The sequence below is a fragment of the Culicoides brevitarsis genome, chromosome 1, assembly GCF_036172545.1.
Source record: "Culicoides brevitarsis isolate CSIRO-B50_1 chromosome 1, AGI_CSIRO_Cbre_v1, whole genome shotgun sequence".
NCBI classification, from domain to species: Eukaryota; Metazoa; Arthropoda; class Insecta; order Diptera; family Ceratopogonidae; genus Culicoides; species Culicoides brevitarsis.
In genome coordinates, this window is record NC_087085.1 from 863,257 (window position 1) to 883,999 (window position 20,743).

The following is a 20,743-nucleotide window of genomic DNA, read 5'->3' on the forward strand; positions in this document are numbered from 1 at the left end:
TTTATCATATGAGGAGCAAAAATCGTACTTTTTTTCTCAAGTCAATTTTCAACCAACTTTTGATGGGTTTCAAAGCTAAAATTTAATAAATATTCATTCTAAAGTCGATTTCCATTGCTATCTGATCGATTTTTGATGAAATAAAAAAAAGTACGATTTTATCATATGAGGAGCAAAAATCGTACTTTTTTTCTCAAGTCAATTTTCAACCAACTTTTGATGGGTTTCAAAGCTAAAAGTTAATAAATATTCATATTTAAGTTGATTTCCATCGATTTTTGATGAAATAAACGTCATATGAGGAGCAAAAATCGTATTTCAATTTTCAACCAACTTTTGATGGGTTTCAAAGCTAAAAGTTAATAAATATTCATTCTAAAGTCGATTTCCATTGCTATCTGATCGATTTTTGATGAAATAAAAAAAAGTACGATTTTATCATATGAGGAGCAAAAATCGTACTTTTTTTCTCAAGTCAATTTTCAACCAACTTTTGATGGGTTTCAAAGCTAAAATTTAATAAATATTCATTCTAAAGTCGATTTCCATTGCTATCTGATCGATTTTTGATGAAATAAAAAAAAGTACGATTTTATCATATGAGGAGCAAAAATCGTACTTTTTTTCTCAAGTCAATTTTCAACCAACTTTTGATGGGTTTCAAAGCTAAAAGTTAATAAATATTCATTCTAAAGTCGATTTCCATTGCTATCTGATCGATTTTTGATGAAATAAAAAAAAGTACGATTTTATCATATGAGGAGCAAAAATCGTACTTTTTTTCTGAAGTCAATTTTCAACCAACTTTTGATGGGTTTCAAAGCTAAAATTTAATAAATATTCATTCTAAAGTCGATTTCCATTGCTATCTGATCGATTTTTGATGAAATAAAAAAAAGTACGATTTTATCATATGAGGAGCAAAAATCGTACTTTTTTTCTCAAGTCAATTTTCAACCAACTTTTGATGGGTTTCAAAGCTAAAAGTTAATAAATATTCATTCTAAAGTCGATTTCCATTGCTATCTGATCGATTTTTGATGAAATAAAAAAAAGTACGATTTTCGTACTTTTCGTACAAAAATCGTACTTTTTTTCTCAAGTCAATTTTCAACCAACTTTTGATGGGTTTCAAAGCTAAAATTTAATAAATATTCATTCTAAAGTCGATTTCCATTGATATCTGATCGATTTTTGATGAAATAAAAAAAAGTACGATTTTATCATATGAGAAGCAAAAATCGTACTTTTTTTCCCAAGTCACTTTTCAACCAATTTCAAAGCTAAAATTTAATAAATATTCATTCTAAAGTCGATTTCCATTGCTATCTGATCGATTTTTGATGAAATAAAAAAAAGTACGATTTTATTATGAGGGCGATTTTCAACCAAATTTAATAAATCAAAAATTTTTTTATAAGAAAAATATTTTTTTTCTCATTAAAATCCAACGAAACTCCAAAAAAGAAACATTCAAATATTTTTTCTATGAAATCCGTTTCAAACCTCATCCACATTGTCACTTTTTGATTAGTTGATAATTCCGGTGCATACGTTTCGAGAATCAATTCGAACAAATTCACATTTTTCCTTCTTGCTTTTGTGTGATTTTTATAACTTTTTCGTTAAATTGCATTCCAAGATGATGTCAAAGGTGAAAATCTCGAAGGTAAGTCCAATTTTTCGCAAAAAACCTTTAAACATTGAACCTTATCAATTGCCTTTCAAGGTCGTACGTCACCTTATTTGCATATTTTTTTACTTCAATACACCTGTTGGTAACAAAAAAATATTTTTTTTCTTCTTAGTCTTCCTTCCAGTTGCTGCGAAACTTCTCGAGCGGCGTGAAACGCAATGAAGTTGTCATCGTGTCGGCAGTTCGAACCCCCATCGGTTCGTTCCAAAGTCAATTGGCATCCATGTCGGGTCCGCAATTGGGCGCTGTCGCTGTCGAAGCTGCTGTTCAACGCGCGGGAATCGCTAAAGAAGACATCAACGAAGTTTATTTGGGAAATGTCGTGTCAGCGGGCGCCGGACAAGCTCCTGCCCGACAAGCGGCGATTTTTGCTGGTTTACCAAAAAACACAATTTGCACGACAGTGAATAAAGTTTGTTCGTCAGGATTGAAGACAATTATGTTGGGGGCTCAAACTTTGGCGCTCGGCGATCAAGATGTCGTTTTGGCGGGAGGCTTCGAGTCGATGTCAAATGTGCCTTTTTACTTGCGACGCGGGCAAACTCCGTATGGCGGCGTGAAATTAGACGATGGAATCGTGCTTGACGGGCTTTGGGATGTCTACAACAAATTCCATATGGGAAATTGCGCGGAAAATACGGCGAAAAAAATGGGAATCACCCGTCAGGAACAAGACGAGTACGCAATAAACAGCTATAAACGCAGCGCAGCAGCTTGGAGCTCAAAAATATTCGATGCTGAACTCGTTCCTGTCAAAGTCCCCCAAAAACGGGGCAAACCTGATGTCGTTGTTGCCGAAGATGAGGAATATAAACGCGTTAATTTCGATAAATTTGGGTCTCTGGCGACTGTTTTTCAGCGTGAAGGCGGCACCGTCACTGCTGGCAACGCAAGTACCTTGAACGATGGTGCCTCGGCACTCGTTTTGATGACTGCTGAAGCTGCAGCGAAACATAATTGCATTCCGCTCGCTCGAATTGTCTCGTATCAAGATGCAGAAACGGATCCAATTGACTTCCCCATCGCTCCGGCATTGGCAATCCCTAAATTGCTCGAGAAAGGAGGCGTTAACAAACAAGATGTCGCCATGTGGGAAGTAAATGAAGCATTTTCACTCGTTGCTGTTGCGAATATCAAGAAACTCGATGTCGATCCGGCAAAAGTTAATGTTCATGGAGGCGCTGTATCACTCGGACATCCAATTGGCATGAGCGGAGCACGAATTGTCACCCATTTGGCGCACACTTTGAAGAAGGGCGAATACGGATGTGCGAGCATTTGCAATGGGGGAGGCGGCGCATCGTCAATTCTCATCCAGAAATTGTAAGAAAATGAAAAATTTTCCGTTTTGAGTGCATTTAACCCTGAAATACGTACGAATTTGTTAATTTTTTACATTTTTTTGCAATAAATTTTTAAATTTTTGAGATTTTTTTAACGTAAATCGCTTTTTTCTTCCATTTTTCAACATTTTTTACGGTAGGGCGCCTCAACTTTCACCGCAGGGAGCTTTACCGGTACTTACGTTGTACACGCACGAACATTGTTCGTTATGTGAGGACCTTGTGCATGAATTACAACCGTTCGCGCATCGATTTACCTTTGAAAAAGTCGATATACTGCAGAAGGAAAACGTAAAATTCCTTCGTTTGTATCGAAATGACATCCCAGTTCTCGCCTTGAATGGTCAATTTTTGTGTATGCATCGTTTGGACAAGGATTTGCTCGAAAAAAGGCTCCAAGAGATAGAAGACTTTTCATCTGAAACGAAAAATTCATCTTTCAAACAAGAAAAATCGAGAAATTCTTCGATACCTGAAACAAAAAAGAGAAAAAATGAGTTTATTATCACAAATTTACCGCAACAATACCTCACAAAATCGCAAGCTGCCCTAAAGGAAGTTGTTGTTAAAATCGCTTCGTCATTAGGACTCGAAATTAAACCCGATGAATTTTCACTTAAGGATATTTCCAACGAAAAATCCACATTTTTGGTCAAATTTTACGATGAAAAAGGAGAAAAATTTTTTAATGCGTACATTGGAACTCTTAAAAACGATGGCGGATTAACTCATCGCTCAATTGGTGTCGATTCCGATGAACGAATTTTTATTGAACGACAAATGTCGAATGCCTTGCTTGAAGTCAAAAAGAAAGTTCTTTACCTGAAAAGTATAAATTTGGTGCGAAAAGTCAAGGTTAGCGGTAAAAATATCAAATTTAGTTTGAACGAGAAATGGTATGAAGTTAGCACGATGGAGGAACTTGACGAACTGCTGCAAAGAGAAAAAATTCAAAAGCCAAAAAAACTTAGTTAGGAAATTAATTAAATTCATTAAATTAATAATTAATTAAATTTTACTTCATAGTACAAAATTTCATTTATGAGGTTTTTTCATCACATTTTTTGGTTTGGTAACATTTTCTCTGGCTTAGTATCTAAATTTAAAGGATTTTTTTAAGATGAAGGTAAGAGTTTAAGTTGAATATAAATATTTTTTTGAAGCATTGTAACTTTTATTTTTTTTTATTTTCAAAATTTTTGAGAATTAATTTTATCTCCAAAAAAAAATTTAAAATTTAATTAATTTTAAAAAAAAATTTATTACAGAAATAATTTTTTTTAGCTTTAAAAAAATTTTTTTAGTTCTCCAAAAGGAAAATTTCCAAATTAAAAAATTATTTTTTAATTAACAAAAAAAATTTTTTGCTCTAAAAAAAATTTTTCAGCTGTCCAAAAGGAAAATTTTCAATTTAAAAAATTATTTTTTTATCAAAATAATTATTTTTTTACTTCAAAAAAAAGTAATTGCTTTCAAAATTAATTTTTACTCTAAAAAACAACTAAAAAAATTCAATATAAGTAAAATTAATAAATATTTGATGCTTCAAAATCGAAATTCAACTCAAAATTCTTACCTCCATCCAAAAAAATTTACAAATTTCTTCATATTTAATATTTAACACGTTTCGCATTTGGCCATTCCTCCCAATTAACACGTACAGGTTTGTACTCGACCTTTTGCGAGAAACCCATGCATCCATCAAAATGCTCCCCAAACAATCGCCTATTAACTTTTTCCCCGCAAATCGGACACGGAATCAAATATCCATTATAATCGACTCCCAAACTTCGATCAAAATACTTCATAAACTCCTCGGCTGGTTTCAAACCCAAACGATCAACCGGATCTGACAATCGATGCCCGTACAACAAATCCTCATCGCGCTGATTGTCAATGATATCAATATAACTTGTTGCTTCTGAAGGAATTTCACTCCCTTGTCGCTCCATATCGAGATCAATTGTCGCCTCAGGCTTCAAAAAATCCTTATTTGCCTTTTTCAAGTCGACTTTGAGACTGCGATGTTTAACATTTGTCACGAAAAATCTTTCTTCGTTGCTCGGCGTGTTTCCAATGAACTTTGTGACTTCGTAAAGACGAAAAAGTGTCGCACTGCAATTCGTTCGATGCGTCAACCACCATGAACAATGTCCTCCGGGCTCTGTGGCAGAACGAAAAGTCCCGTAAAATGGCGCGTGATCCTGACACATGCCCGTGCAACGATACCAACAACGCTTGTCAACCTCATGATTAAACGTCAAATCGCCACTTTCGCGAACATTCGTCATCCAAACCTTGTTAATGTGCTGCAAGGACTTTAAAAAGTTCTTTTTGAACGCGACAATGTTGTTGCCAAGTCCGTATTTTTCGCGAATAAACAAAATCAGCATGACTCGCAGGAGTTGCGACAAGAATTCAATTCGCGGCACGAGCTTTAAATTATGATTCAGCGAAATTTGGGTCTTATCTGTGAGCAAACGGAGTCTTGCGGGTTTATTTCCTAAATCTGTTGTCCATCCAAGTTCGATGTGTTTGAAGCATTCGGGCTCGTTAAAGTACAATTTGCTAAAACGACCGAAAATTCCTTTCAAATTCAGTTTCATCGAATGTTGTTTCCAGTCGAAAGACGTTGCTGGGTTGTATTTTATCCCGAGTTCTTGAATCACAAAGTTAATCGATCCCATTGAGGTTCCCGCGAAAATTACTTCGTCAACGGGATTATCATAAGAACTCTCAATAACGACCAAATCTTCGTCTTCATCGTCGCTACGAACTTCAATTGTCTCAATTTGATGCGGAACGACGACAACGTCATCGTCAAAGCTCTGAGGTCTCTTCGAAGATTCCGGAATTTCTTCTTTATTGAGCTCTTCGTGCAATTTTCGAGCGAATTCCAAGTCAGAATTGCATTCCTCGGGGACTTTTGTGCCATTTAATGTTCGATCTAGCTCTTTGGCGAACTCCAAATCCGCATCTAATTCAATGATTTCGACATTTTTCGAGGTATTTGGCTCTGAACTGTCGATTCGCATGAGAGATGCTCCGATGGAAAGCTCTGTGGATGACGAACCGGAAGAAGGTAAGGCAGTAGCAGCAGCTTCCGAGAGCAAATCTTGACTCGAACTCATGTCGAATGCTGAAAAATATTTTTTTAAATAGAATTTGATGAAATTCGGATAAAAAAAAATTAAAAATTAACCTTTGAATAGTCTTGACACGTTGAAGACTTTATTTTTGTGCTAAAATCAGCAATTTTGTTCCATTAATTTACGCAACGAAATGTGTATTTGTTTTTGTTTTCAGCCCGCTTTTAATTTTGAGACGAATGAAATTGATAAATCTGTCAAAAATGATTTTATCATTTTCGTTCGTCTCAAATTATTGTAAAATTTGAAAAACTTGTTCGTTAAATTTTTATTTTTTAATGAAAAACTACTTAAAAACTCTAAAAATAAGATTTTTGAAGTAATTTTTCATTAAATTAATTTTTTTATATTTTTTGAACAAAAACAATGCCAAATCAACTAAAAGTTTTAATAAATCAAATTTTCTAATCTCTTCCTCCGTACTTTGCATTTCCTTTTTTTCCATGTTGTGTGGAAAATATTAGCTGTTATCACTCCTCCGCCAACAACCCGACTCTTCCTCCCCATTATTCATTCCTTTCTGACGGCCAGATAAATAATAAAATACAAAAACATGGGGAAATTTTGCTCGTCGACGATGTTAGAGATGCTACAAACAACCCAGCAAAATATTAATATCATAATTTATTAACCATATGAATATTTTAACATATTATAAAACACTTGAAAATTTATAGTTGGTCTGGAGGGAAACACAACGTCAGAGAGCGAAAGAGTCGGAGAAATACGGAAAATTAGAACATTTTAGACACATGTAGTAGTATGAAGGTAACGCACCCTTTAGTTGCTGAATATTTCATGGATTGGTATGTTTTGTTCTCGGTTGTGCATATGTGTAAACAGCGTTGATGGTTTCAATAAAATCATAAATATTGTTCGTCGGGAAATGTTGAATTGGTGCATAAGGTATTAGGGTGATTGTGATTTTTTGACATAATTAAAAGAGATCTTTAGATGGCCATTTTCTTATCTAATCTTCATCTTTTGATCTCTTACATTTTAAAGATCAGATATAAAAATGGCGATCAAAAGATCAAATCAAAAAATATGAAAATTTGAATTTGATCTTCAGATCGCCATTTTTTTATTTGATCTTCAGCTTTCGATTATTTACATTTTAAAGATCAGATAAAGAAGATGGCGATCTGAAGATCAAATCAAATGATATGAAAATTTGAATTTTATCTTCAGATCGCCATATTTTTTATCTGATCATCAGCTTTCGAAATTTTACATTTTGAAGATCAGATATAAAAATGGCGATCAAAAGATCAAATCAAAAAATATGAAAATTTGAATTTGATCTTCAAATCGCCATTTTTTGTTTATCTGATCTTCAGTTTTCCAACTTTTACATTTTGAAGATCAGATAAAAAAGATGGCGATCTCAAGATCAAATTTAAAAGAAAAAAATATATAATGTTTATCCTCAGATCGCCATTTTGTGATCTGATGATAAAAATGCTTACCCTCACTAAAAATTTTCACCCTTTTTTGATGCATATATCATCCTTGCTATTTATTATTACCCCACACATGAGTCGTATTTCGCACAGAATATTAACATAATTAAAAGTACACAGCGGTAAAATGTAATAAATTTCGAAAATTATGATTACAACTAGTAGTTCATGATAATGCAAAAGTGGTCGACATACTCAGGTGAACGGCGCACAAAACGTGTTAAAAAGTACTCGAATAGCCACACACAAGATTACACCGTAACATAAAAATATATGTAGATAACATGCATGCATGTTAAATGCTTATTATTTATAGCTTGTTTAATTTCAATTAGCTCGATTAATAATCATTTTAATCCGCAAACCGTTTAGGCGGGAAAATTTATTGTTAGAATTTCAAGCAAAAAAAAAGTAGATGTTTTATCTTCTTTTTTTTATGCTTACAAAAGATTTACCTAAAGGGCAGTCATAATTCATGAAATGGAATGCAGTCCCCCTTTATGAATGATTTTTGGTTAAGTGAAGTGATTCGTGGGAGATAATAACTTAGGCAAAAACGAGTCATTTTTCATAAAAGGGAAAGTGCGAATGGAAAATATCAATTTTTGTACCAAGCCAATAATGTACAAATTTATCATTTTTTTCTTCGTGTAAAACAAATGGATGGGATGAACCCTCTTATAAAAATATTCCTATGAGTAAAAAAAGTGAGAAATATTTTTGGGAGAAAAATTACCTTTTTTCGGATATTTTATGGTCATCTTGTGAAATCCCAAAATCATAAACTTATTTTTTTTTGTTTTTTACAGATTGATTTTTGCAAATTTAAAATTTCTTTTGATTTAAAAATTATTTTTTTTTTATTTTTAGAACGTATTAAGTCAAAACTTTATGGCTTAAGCTTAAGTCAATTTTTTTTTTTATAAATTTTTTTTTTATTTTTTGAACGTATTAAGTCAAAACTTTATGACTTAAGTTTGGTTGACTTAACTTACAAAATTTGTTTAAAATTTTCAAAAAATTATATTTTTCTTCTGAATTGGGACAAAATTCAATAAAATTTCACTTTTGACATATTTTGACTTCATTACGTCAAAATATTTAAAGTTTAAGTCGCATGTAAGCTTAAGTTTAAGTCATAAATTGGCAGCTTTGATTTTCAGCTACTTAAACTTGTTCAAAATTCATCATTGTCAAAAAATTTCTTGATGACTTTTTTGAACGAAATGTTTTAATCCGACAAATAAAACTTTTTCGTAAACGTCGAATAAAAGCTCGAAATCTGCTTTTTATCATCAAATTTAACATCCTCAGAGCTAGTTCCACGAACTGCGACTTTGGCATTAGTTTGTGCGAGAATATCCAAGAAATGGTTCTGCTTTAAGTCAATTTCCTCGAGAACATTACAAAACTCTTGAATAAACCACGATCCGTTGGCATTGCGAAACGAATAATGCCCATGATGCGAACTGTAAGCAACACAAACATCCGCATGACTTGGATAATTGAACGGAATCTCCTCTATTCCGGAATCTACTTGATCAAACGTGAACTTTTGCTCTTTCAAAATTGCACCAGAATCCAATTTGTCTCCGCGACACGCTTGAACGAGAAATATTTTGGGTCGAGTTGCCATTTCAGGAAGTTCTTCAGGTGTGAACATATCGATGATGTCATTCAGCGAAAAAGAACGATCGGCAGCCATAACGTTATCATGTTCAAGGCCGTGTGAGAGTATTACCACAATCAATGCATTACTATCTGATAACAATGGGGTCATTGATTTGACTGTAGAAACAGACAATTTTATTTTAAGTTATCAAGAAATCGATGACTCAGATGTACTTACGCTCTTTTATCTTCGTAATCATGGAGCTGTGTGACAAATTTTCATAAATTCGATCTTCCGGTATGTCAATGTTTAATTTTTCGAACATTTCCGAAAGACGTTTGACATCTTTTGTAGATCCTTCGCGTTTTGGATACATTTTTGAATTGCGAAAATTTTCAAAATTGAAAATAACGGCACTCCCATTCAGTTTTCGGCTTTTATCATATCTGTCGTTGTCGGAAATTGTCACAGGAATTGCTAATTCTGGATTATATTTTGCGGTTTCATCCTCGGAATCACATTCATTTGAAGCAGATGCATCTGGAGTGCTAAAAAATAAAAAAAAAAATAAAAAATAAAAAAATTAAAAAAAAAATTAAATGAAAAAAATAAAAATTATTTAATACAAAACTTATCTTAAATTTAATTAAATAAATAAAAATTAAATTAATTCTAAGTAAAAAAAATTATTTAAATTAAAAATTGAAAAACTTAAAAAGAAAAACTTACTCAAATAATTTTTTTGGGGCAACTTTTTCCGTTATTTGCATGTTTTGAAGAGTTTGAAGTTCTTCAGAGCTAACTTTGATGGTTTTTTCTGAACATTTTCGACAAATAAAATTCTTCGAGGGCTTTTTATTTCTCTTTCTACCCATTTTAAATTATTTTTTTAAAAAGAAAAGTAGATTATTAATGGTCAATATCAAATGAACAACTGATGAAATCAATCAAACAGTTGTTTTTTATGTAAAGAAAAATAAGATAAGATAAGATTACGATTAAAAAATTCACCAGCACCTAATTTTTTTTGTTTCTCAAACAAACACGAAATAATTTTCGTTTAAATCGACTTACAGACAAAAATTTTATGAGATTTGAATTAAATTTAAAAAATTAACTTTTTATTTTTAATTAAATTTTTTATTAAAATTTTTAAACTTTAAGTTTTCTTCTTAGAAAACAAAAAAAAATTATTTGATTTAAAAAAAAAAAAATATCGATGAGTTTTTCATTTCTTAAGCTTATCTTATCTTATGTTATTATTTTTTGCATACAGAAACAACTTTTTGATTAATTTCACCATTTTTCTATTTCATTTAAAATATTTTAATTTTTTTTTAATTATTTAAAAAAAATACTTTACAAATACCTAAATATGTAATAAAATATAAAAAAAAAAAAAAATAAAAAAAATATTTTATTTAAATATTATTTTTTTTGCAAATTAAGTCTAAGTTTTTGATTTAATGTGAAATATTATTGAACTTAAGTCAATTAATTTTGTCTTAACATTCATTTCTGATAAAAACCACAAAAAATAAATAAAAAAAATTAAATTTAATTTTTTGTTGTTCGTTTTCATGCTCTTTTCCTCTCCTTCCTGACCACAAATGCGAAATAACGCCCTCACTAAACATTAAAATTTAAAGTTTATTTGTTTGCGTTTATAAGGAAATGTCTCTCGAGGGTCGTTCCCGTTCACAAAAACACACATCGCCTATCCAAATCCATGTAAGTAGAGTACTTATGATTATATTTTGCATTTATTTCACGCAAAAAACAGTGACACGGCACAACACAAAAGGACATGCCAAACAAGGCAGTTTCGTAAGATTGAACTTAATAATGCATGAAATTTAATTTAATATTAATGCGAAATTGTTGTGCGTCTTTTGATTACAACGAAAAATTTTCACGAAAATGACTTTAGTTACTTATTTTAATGAGCGAAGGTTTTCGTTTCGCCGCAACAAGACGAAAAATTCATTTAATTAACGCTTCTTCTACACTTTTAGAGGGGATTTTTTGACAAAACCACGTCTCGTGCGGTATGTCGAGAAGTAAAAGACAAAAAAACGAACGAAAAGGCAACAGGCAGAAAAATATTTTTTTTTATTATAATAAGATGCAAACAAACATGATAACGGCAAAGAACACACAAGGAAAGGTGACAAAAAGGTTGTAAAAAGTAATTTGGAAAAAAATGTTTGTCGGTTAGACCTCAGATTTTATCTATCCGACCATAATGAGACCAACAAGGAAGCGAAGAATATTAAATGAGAATCCCTTACTTTGGGAAAATAAATTTTGTATTTTCGGAATGAACGGAGAAAAAATTGCATTTTTGTCCTCGCCAATAACAATAAACTGGCGAAAATGGGACAAACTAAAAAATTAATTAATTTTCGTTTTTTTTGTTTATGCAAAAGCACGCGAGAGAACAACGAAGCAGCTTATCTCGAGGAAAAACTCGCTGTTTATTTAGAGAGCAAGAAAATAATGACGAAAAGAGAAGAACGGAAAATGTTTACCGGAAGTTTAGTATTCAGCAAACAAGAAAAGGATTTTTGTTTATTAAAAAACATATTTTTAGACATGAAAGTTTCGTTTTTGTGTTTTTTATTTGAACTTTTGTTGTGAACACAAAAAAAATACAAGCGGATGGCAGAAGTTTAGAAGTGTGGCTGAAAGGAAACAGTTTTTGAGCAGTTAAACTAGTTGGATTTTTTTATATGAAAAATATAATGGCATACTCAACTCTTTACAATTTTTTTAAAATATTTTTTTTAATTTTTAATTTTTTTTAATAAAATTAAATTATTTTAAATAAATTAATAAAAATTAAATGTATTTATTTTTTAATTTAATTTAACTTTTTTATTATATTTTAATTTATAAAAAAAATATAAAAAATTATTTTAATGAAATATCCATTAAAATGAACTTTTGGAAGTATTTTCTTTCGTCTTAAGCTAAAAATTTGATGAAAATCATATAAAAGATTTTTAGTCTTTTTTTCATAAAAAAAAATCAAAATTTTTAGTCTTCTCAAGTCACTTTTCAACCAACTTTTGATGGGTTTCAATGCTAAAAGTTAATAAATATTCATTCTAAAGATGATTTTTAGAAAAATCTTCTTGATTTTTAAATGAAAAAAAAAAAATTTTTTTTGGGGCACAGTGTTACTGACACACACACAGACGACAAGTTGAGTTTAAAACCGCATTTTTTTCGAAATGCGGTAAAAATATTTTATTTTACTCAAATAAAATTGTCAAATCGATTTTTTCCTCTAAATGACCAAAATCGAGAGATTAAGAAACTTAACTAACTGACTTACAACAAATTTTGGTAAAACCTTTGCAGTTAACTACCGACATGTGCTCCTCATATCACCCACTTTTATTTATTTATTTTAAATTGAAAGATAAATATAATTACGTTTTTGTGACCCTTTTTTATTGTTTTACAAGACCCAAAGCCAAAGAGAGAGTAGATAATGCAAAAAATAAGCTATATGACATGTAGACAAAGGGGTTTGTCCCTTTTTATTTATCTCACAGTTCAGTTCTCAGTTACGTATTTTTTTTTGTTTTGTTTATCCTCAATTTATGATCCTTTTGGGAGTTGGTCCACACAAACGTGCAAAAACGTGATATATGTGAAAAAATTTAACAGTTTCACCTTATTATGCTTTTTTTATGTCTTCCGGCTATCTTTCTTCTTTTTTTTTTGTTGCGTGTGATGATTTTCAAATAAAGCAGAGGAAAAAGTGTTGAAGAGCTCTCTATATCAATCCAATTAAAATAAATAATTCAAAACAAAAGAAGGGTCTTGAAGACGAAGTAGATTTATTTTAAAATCATCCTCTTAAATATTTATCAAAGTGGACTCGAGAATGTGTGTTCGACGCATCTTGCAAGGAAAATCAAACAAAAGAGTAAATTGGTATCATTAATATTTCAACTAGTTCGTAACACGAGAAGAGAAAAAGGATAAAAAATGCTTTTAGAAACTCGAATTTGGCGAAAATCGAGTTGAATCACTTAAACACACGTGTTAAGGCGAAAAAAAAAGGAAGAACGAGTCCCAACTTTAATATTCACGCATTTTGTTGTGAATTTCTCCCAGAGGATGCATGAAAAAAAACCCGAACAAGTTCTTCCTTTAGTTTTTTTTTTTGAATATGAGGCGAAAAAAAAATATAAAATTACGTTTCTTATCTTTCATCCACACAACATCTCATGCCAAAATTTTTGTATACTTAAACATTTTTTAGACAGGTATTATAATAATAATAAGAGTTTTTTATGCACATTTTCCTTTTTTTTTCGCACACATGATTTTTGTTGTTACGTTCAAAACCACATAAAATTTTCACCTTCCACAAGAGTTGTTTTCATTGTTTTTTTTTCTCTCTCTGATACTTTACTTCACATATGAACGGATGCTGAATCAGCACATTTTGTTGGTTTTTTTTCGGAAAAATATTTTGTGTTGCTTTCTCGGAAAATTGAGACATGGCAAAAAGATTCACCTCGACTTCCTGTTTGGCAAATATGTACAGGAGAATTTACAAAGTTTTTCGTAAAATAGCCGAGCGTTTTATTTTTTTGTGTTTGAAGTAAATTGTGGATTAAAATTTCTGTTGAATGTATTTTTGCAGTAACATGAGAAAAATTGTAATTTTATATTTTTTGTGATTTTTCTATTATTTTTTTTTTTGAAGATGTCTAAAAAATTTTAAAAATTTTTGAAATAAGTTAATTAGTATTTTTTTTGAGGTCGATGAAATTTTTTAAATTAGAATTTTGATTATGAATAATTAAATTTAATTGATTATTAAAAATTAATTTTAATACTTATTTTTAATTAATTCATATTAATTAATTTTATAAAAAAAATAAAATAATTTTTTTAATAAAAAAAAAATAAATTAACATCCTAAAACGTATTAAAATTAAAGCTCTTGGATTTTCAAATAAAAATTCCATTGAAAAACAAATAAAATTTTTTTTTGAAGAATTTTTGATTATTAATAATTTTTTGATTTTATATTTTTTTCTACCTAATTTTTTTTTAATAAATTTTTAAAAAATTCTAATTTTTTTTCTTTAAAATAAATTTTAAAAAATAAAATAATATATTTTTTTAAATTTTAATTTTAAGAAAAATTTATTTAAAAAAAATTAAGTAGAAAATAATATAAAATAAAAAAAATATTTAATTTAAAAAATTATTAATAATCAAAATTTCTTCAAAAAAAAAAAATTATTTGAAAATTTAAATTAAAAAAATGCACTCAAAAATACTTCAACTCGTCAAGTTTCAATTTTTATGCATTTTAATTCTCTATTTTTATTACATTTTTTTTCCTTCCAAGCACTTTATTCACAAAGAAAAACTCATATCATGTATTTTCTCTTCTTTCCAGGTAAACATCGGCTTTGTTTGTTGCTTTTGTTGTTAAATAATGTAAAAGTTATAAAATTTTTCTTGCTTTTTTCCCCATAATAATATATAAACAAATATCTTTTGTTTTTTAATTTTTCAACATTTTCCTGACAAGATTTCTCCCTTCGTTCATTTTCAAGATGAAAAAAAAATTCTCAGAAGTAAATCGAGCAAATTGTTTATGAAAGCTGAAAAAAACTCGAGAGTCAATTATTCAAATGCTGTAAAATAAAAAAAAACGAAGCAGGAATGCAAAAAAGCCATTCAAATGCACTCGAAAACGAAACAAAGCTAAAATTTTAGTTTAGTTCAGTTATTTCTCATGCACGAAAAAGAGTGAAACAATTTTCTGAAATAGAAAAAAAATATTTTATTTCACATATGAACAGAAAAAACGAGACTGTTTTAATTAATAACAACGAAGCCACATACCGCAATAAATTTTAAAAAGAGCTTATACAGCTTTGCACATTTCCTTGTCATTTTCATTTTGTAAATGGGAAAAAATGGTTGGATTTGAATAAAAGTCACTTTGATGCATACTTGTCGGTGATCTCATAAATTATAGAGATTTTCTACCCTTTTTTGCACCCATATTTTTTTTTCAATGTGAAACATTAATTCCGGTAAAAATTATCTTTTTTTAAAAAAATCTCTTGATAATCGAAAAATCCAACAAAAATCAGATTTTCCGGTTTGAAAAAATATTTTTTTAAGCAGAAATTTTTCCTAAGGGACTTGAAAAATTAAAAAAAAATTTTTTCATAACAAGCGAATTTTTACACACATCTATGAGATAAACAGAATTGCATCAAATATTAAATAAAATTTACCGAGAACTGAAACATTTCGATTTTCGGCTGATTAATTAATTATAATAAGGTAACATGCACAAACTCGCGTCAGATCATGATTTTTTGTGCAAACTGAGTGTTGAGAGATAATTATATCAACAGCGGATAATTATGCAAAAAATGGAGTTTGCACAGAAAAATTTATTAAATCGGTTAATTTGTTTGAAAATTGTTGGAAATATTTTTTTTCCGGAAAAGACAAACTTTTCGGGCAAAGACCATAAAAATCCCTCACACACAAAAAACTTAACCCATTTGATTTTATTTAACACGTCATAAAAATTATCATTAATAATTATTACACTCCAACACGTGTACAAAGCGATTTTAATTTAACAAACAAGTGTAAAACATGCAATTTAAAAAGGAGCAGAAAAAATGTAAATGAACCATTTTCTCCGTGCACATTCGTATATAAAATGTTATAGCTTTATATATTTTAATCTTTTCATGAGGTTTTTTCCACATTTGTAACAGCTGTTTCTAATGGTGATGTCGTCGGCGTCATTTTAGCCTCGTTTTCTCCCTTGGGTTTGGTCGAACAATTTTTTTTTTATAATAATCAAAAGTGTATTAAGGAAGATTTTGTGAGAAAGTTGTCCTAAAAATATAATTTTATTTTTAAAAAAATTAATAAAGAATAAAAATTAATTAAAATTTTAAATAAAATTATTAGTTCTCTAACCATATGAAATATTTAAAAATAAAATTAATTTTTAAAATTTTTTTTTGCAAAAAAAATCTCATTTTTCACAAATTTTTAATATTAAAATTACATTTATAATAAATTAATAAATAATTTAGTAAATAATTATTAATATTTTAACAAAAAATATCAGTTTCGATTGATTTATTTATTTAGATTATTTACCTATTTAAATTTTTTATTTAAAAATAAAATTTAATACATATTTTTTAATTAAAAATTTAAATAAAATTAGAATAAAAAAAATTTATTAAAACAAAATAATTAAAATTTTGTATAATAAAATTTTAAAAATTTTCTCACAAAATTACATCTAACACTGAAAAAAAAACCTATGTAATACTTGAGAAATAATAACATTAGCGGTCAGTTACAGATGTTTCCGTGCTCTTAATTACCTGAGCCGGAAAACGCATTGAAGCGAATTTTAATTTAATTTCTCGTGTAAAGTGCTAAAATCCCAATTATCGATACGAATCTGCGCAAAAATACTAAAAAACACATAAATCAAAATTGTTGATATGATATGAGAGCGCAAATACACGATGGGAAGGTTAAAGCTTGTTACATTGCAAAACGATCGGATTATGTGGGCTTTTGTCCGTCGAACATTAAAAACTTGTTTAAATTGCATTTCCATGGAAACAGAGCTCGAACATTTCATCATATCTTTTTAGCATTAAAAACTATTAAACGATGGATGTGAGAAGCAATGAATGGCAAAAATGCATTTCATTCATGAAAGACAACAACGAGACGGGCAGACCAACAATAATAAATAACGTTTATGTTTGGCAAATCATCAAAACCATTGAAAACTATTTTCTATTGGAAATTTCATGTTCATTGTGCAATATAATGTCTGCGTATGAATGAATAAAATTTACAGATAATTGTGCGCTCTGGCTGTCATATGGAAGTACGTGACGGGGAGATGCAACTTCCGAAGATCGTTCCTTCAAATTTTGCGTCTAACTTGAATAACTCTGCGTTTCAGTGAAAATTTGTTGTTGTTGTTGTTCTGAAATAAAATAAAATAAAATTAGATTTGAGAATTAAAGCATTTGCTAAATAAATATGATTTGATTTTGCAATGAAACAAATGCAATGCAAAATGAAATGGAAAAAGTTAAATTGGAAATGAAAAATAAAAAAAATCTGTGATTGAAGCGATTCATGCAACAAACTTATTTATCATTATTATTATAATTTTTTTCATTTAAAGTTTTTTTTTTATGGGAAAATGGGGATTTTTATGACCTTCTGCATGTTTTGGTTCGAAGACCTGACTCAAATGACGTGAAAATATCACATCAATGATAATAATTGTACAACTCATAATTTGCTTTCGTTCGTACGTAGTTTGATAGTTTGAGCAACGAAAATGTTGCGTGATTATGAAAAGTAAAAAAAAACATCCCTAATATTATAAATATTCATTCTCCGTAAATGCAGTACCAAGAAGTTGTGATTTAGTGAAAAGTTATGTGAATTGAGGTTTTTGCCCAATGTTCAAAAATTTAGTTATTTTTAGAAAAAATAAAAAACTTAAAAAGTGAGGTTGAGAATGTAAAATTTTTAATTTTCAGAAAAAATTAAATTTTAAAAATTTTTATTTTTATAAAAGGTTTGTTTTTAAAAATTGTTTAAAGAAAATTTAAAATCTTCTTTAAAATTTACAAAAAAAAAATCTTTAGGTAAGTTTGATATATTTTTTTTACAAATTTTAAATTTTTAAAATTTTAAAAAAATTATAAAAATTATTATCAAAAAATTTTTTTTTATTAATTTATTTAGTTATAATATTTAAAAAAAAATAAATTTTTAATTAATTAAAAAATTAGTTAATTAATTGTAAAAAAATTAATTTATTCTAACAAATCTTTAACAAAAAAATAAATAATTATAAATTTAATATTAAATTATTATTTTTTATTACAGTCAAGAAAATTAATTTCAATGAAAAAAAAATTATTCATTTTTAAAATTAATTTTTAACTCGATTTTTAAAAGTTAAATGATTTTTTAAATATTTTTTTTAAATTTGATAAATAAAATTAGAATTAAATAAAAAAAATATCAAAATTAATTATTTTAAAAATATTTACCTTAAAAAAATTTTTAATTGTAAAATTCACCCCTCTTCTCAACACCATGCCTTAATTCTTGTATTTCATATTTAATTGACGTTCATCGTATCATTCGCTAAAAGAAAAAAAGAAAACGTTGCAGGTGTTTTTTCTAAAATGATACATGCAAATATTTTATTATATTATATTTGTATTCCTAAACGTCTGTCTGCTGAACACAATAAAAAAATATCGTATTATTATTTGAAGAGAACTGCAATTTAACTTTGTTAATAATACCAGCAATCAAGCGCCATTAAATTTATTAAAACTTTTTTTATTTCCATGCGAACGAAAAAATTTCAATTTTAAATGTAATTAAATTATTCACTTTCTAAATTGGTCAATCCACGAATGTACAAAGAAAGAATGATGGGAAAATGAGCATTATTTATTCAGAATTATTGATTAAATTTGTCAAGCTTTCTTGTTATCTGCGACACTGCAGAAGACGACTTGCACACAAAGTTTTTCGTGTATCTCTAATATTTATTCAATCTACTTAAATATTAAAATATAAAACACTTTTACATGATTTATGAGCTTTTCTCTCATAAGGCAGACTCGCAAAAAAAATTTTTTTATGTTTGCTCATGATATAACATTTAAATTAACATTTTGCATAAAAAATAGCAGTCACTCATTTTTTCTCCTTGTATTTTTTTTATTTTACGAATTTAACATGCCGAAAGTTTTTCTTCTTTACCTTCCTCGTTATTTTGAGACGCACACTTTTTATGTCTTTTTATTTTTATTTGCCGGAAAGTCATACGCTGTGTCACCTTTCTTCATGAATTTTATCAGTAGGTACCTACAAAGCTGTTGCTGGAGTCACATTTTTTCATTCATTTTACGATTTGGACAATGCACGCCCGTATCTTTTGGCCTCATTATTAATATTGTATTATATCTGAACAACACACAAAAATTTAAGAGAAAAAAAAAGAAAAAACAGAAAAATGTTGGTTACTTGCTGGAATTATACGAAAGGAAAATATTTATCTACTACCAAGGGTAGACTTCATTATAATTTTATTAAGAGCTTTTGTTTTAAACATAAAAATGGTGAATTTATATAAGAGGAGTCGGCACAAAAAAAAAATGGACCATGTGGATATTTACTTTTAGATTTTTCTAACATTTTAGGTATTTTTCTTGGCATCGTTCAGTAGAAAGAAGGAAATTTGGGGAAAAATTAAATTTGAGTAGATATTTTTTTTTTAGGTGAAAGTTCTTTTATAAGCAAATTTTTTGAATATCCTGAAATCGATAGAATTATTTTCGCAGAATGGACACTCAATATTCACATGAAGTTTTTAAAGAGATCAAATTTCTTCTGTTGATCAATACTAAAAGTTCAATTTATTAGCAAAGTAATTTTATATTTTTTATTTATTTATGTTTCGCACAAAAAAAAATATTATTGATATTTAATAATTTTTATTTTTTTTATTGAGTATGAAAGAAAAAAAAATTAAATAAAATTAAATTAAAATTCAATTAAATTTTTTTAATTTAAAAATATATAAAAATAAATATAAAGTTTATTTTTTTTAATTAAATTCATTTTTAATTTTTTAAATTAATTTTTTTTTTTGAAAATTATAATTAATTTAATTTTTAAAATTTTTAATTTAAAAAAATTTAAATTTTTGAAAGTAAAATTTAATTTTTAAAAGGATTTTCTTTAAAATTTTTTTTTGTAAATTAATATTAATATTAATTTCATCTCTGTTAATTTCAGTAATGTAATTTACAAAAATATTTTTTTATTAAAAAACTAAAATAATAATTTATTTTTCCATAAAACTCAAAAAAAATTTTTTTTCTTTTTAATTTACAAATTAAATTTTATTTTCAAAATCATTTTTCTCAAATTTTTAATTAGTTAAATAATTTATTTTGATAATAAAATAAAATTAAATTTAAAAAAAATAATTTTAAATTATTAATTTAAATTATGTTTTTAAAACTTTTTCGTGATTTTTTTTTCAAAAATAATTATTTTTAATTAATTAATTTTTTTTTGATTTAATTCATATTCAAATTAAATTAAATTTTTAAGTATCAGAAGAATTATTTTATTGTTTTTTTTTATTTTAAATTACAATTTTATGAAATTCAATTTTCAATTATTTTTTTTTTAAATTCGCAAAAAATTATCAGTTTCGATATATGAATTTTCTACAATTTCTAAGTTTTTACTAATAACTTGTACTATTGACTCGAAAATCTGACTCACTCGATTAAAACTTGTTACTTATTTACTTATAAACATGGAGAGAGGAGGATATAACTTTCAAGTAATATTAAAATTGTTAACAGACCAAACTTTTC

At 28.0% G+C, this 20,743-nt stretch overlaps 3 protein-coding genes across 3 annotated transcripts; 1 reads left to right on the top strand and 2 right to left on the bottom strand.

The window, feature by feature from the left end:
- The first annotated feature begins 1,536 nt into the window (after positions 1-1,536).
- Positions 1,537-4,037, top strand: LOC134827880 (acetyl-CoA acetyltransferase B, mitochondrial). The gene is made up of 3 exons (XM_063840743.1): positions 1,537-1,669; positions 1,809-3,019; positions 3,180-4,037. The coding sequence occupies exons 1-3, from the start codon at positions 1,643-1,645 to the stop codon at positions 4,012-4,014; spliced, it is 2,073 nt and encodes a 690-aa protein (XP_063696813.1). The 5' UTR covers positions 1,537-1,642; the 3' UTR covers positions 4,015-4,037.
- On the bottom strand, positions 4,037-6,357 carry LOC134827878 (uncharacterized). Its single transcript, XM_063840741.1, has 3 exons — positions 6,242-6,357; positions 4,616-6,178; positions 4,037-4,135 (listed from the first exon to the last, which is right to left on the bottom strand). Exon 2 carries the CDS (start codon positions 6,168-6,170, stop codon positions 4,650-4,652), a length of 1,521 nt encoding a protein of 506 aa, XP_063696811.1. The 5' UTR covers positions 6,171-6,178; positions 6,242-6,357; the 3' UTR covers positions 4,037-4,135; positions 4,616-4,649.
- A 2,342-nt stretch (positions 6,358-8,699) lies between these two features.
- Positions 8,700-10,175, bottom strand: LOC134826973 (caspase-6-like). The gene is made up of 3 exons (XM_063839488.1): positions 9,993-10,175; positions 9,501-9,811; positions 8,700-9,439 (listed from the first exon to the last, which is right to left on the bottom strand). The coding sequence occupies exons 1-3, from the start codon at positions 10,136-10,138 to the stop codon at positions 8,883-8,885; spliced, it is 1,014 nt and encodes a 337-aa protein (XP_063695558.1). The 5' UTR covers positions 10,139-10,175; the 3' UTR covers positions 8,700-8,882.
- Positions 10,176-20,743: the final 10,568 nt, after the last annotated feature.

What these genes read in the sequence shown, in the direction of transcription:
- LOC134827880 (XM_063840743.1), top strand. Translation starts at nt 1,643, where the DNA reads ATGATGTCAAAGGTGAAAATCTCGAAG. An exon ending in CAAAGGTGAAAATCTCGAAG is followed by an intron (nt 1,670 to 1,808) that starts GTAAGTCCAATT and finishes TTTTCTTCTTAG; the next exon opens with TCTTCCTTCCAGTTGCTGCG. An exon ending in TCAATTCTCATCCAGAAATT is followed by an intron (nt 3,020 to 3,179) that starts GTAAGAAAATGA and finishes TTTTTACGGTAG; the next exon opens with GGCGCCTCAACTTTCACCGC.
- LOC134827878 (XM_063840741.1), bottom strand. Translation starts at nt 6,170, where the DNA reads ATGAGTTCGAGTCAAGATTTGCTCTCGGAAGCTGCTGCTACTGCCTTA.
- LOC134826973 (XM_063839488.1), bottom strand. Translation starts at nt 10,138, where the DNA reads ATGGGTAGAAAGAGAAATAAAAAGCCCTCGAAGAATTTTATTTGTCGA. An exon ending in GCCCCAAAAAAATTATTTGA is followed by an intron (nt 9,812 to 9,992) that starts GTAAGTTTTTCT and finishes TTTATTTTTTAG; the next exon opens with CACTCCAGATGCATCTGCTT. An exon ending in GATTACGAAGATAAAAGAGC is followed by an intron (nt 9,440 to 9,500) that starts GTAAGTACATCT and finishes CTGTTTCTACAG; the next exon opens with TCAAATCAATGACCCCATTG.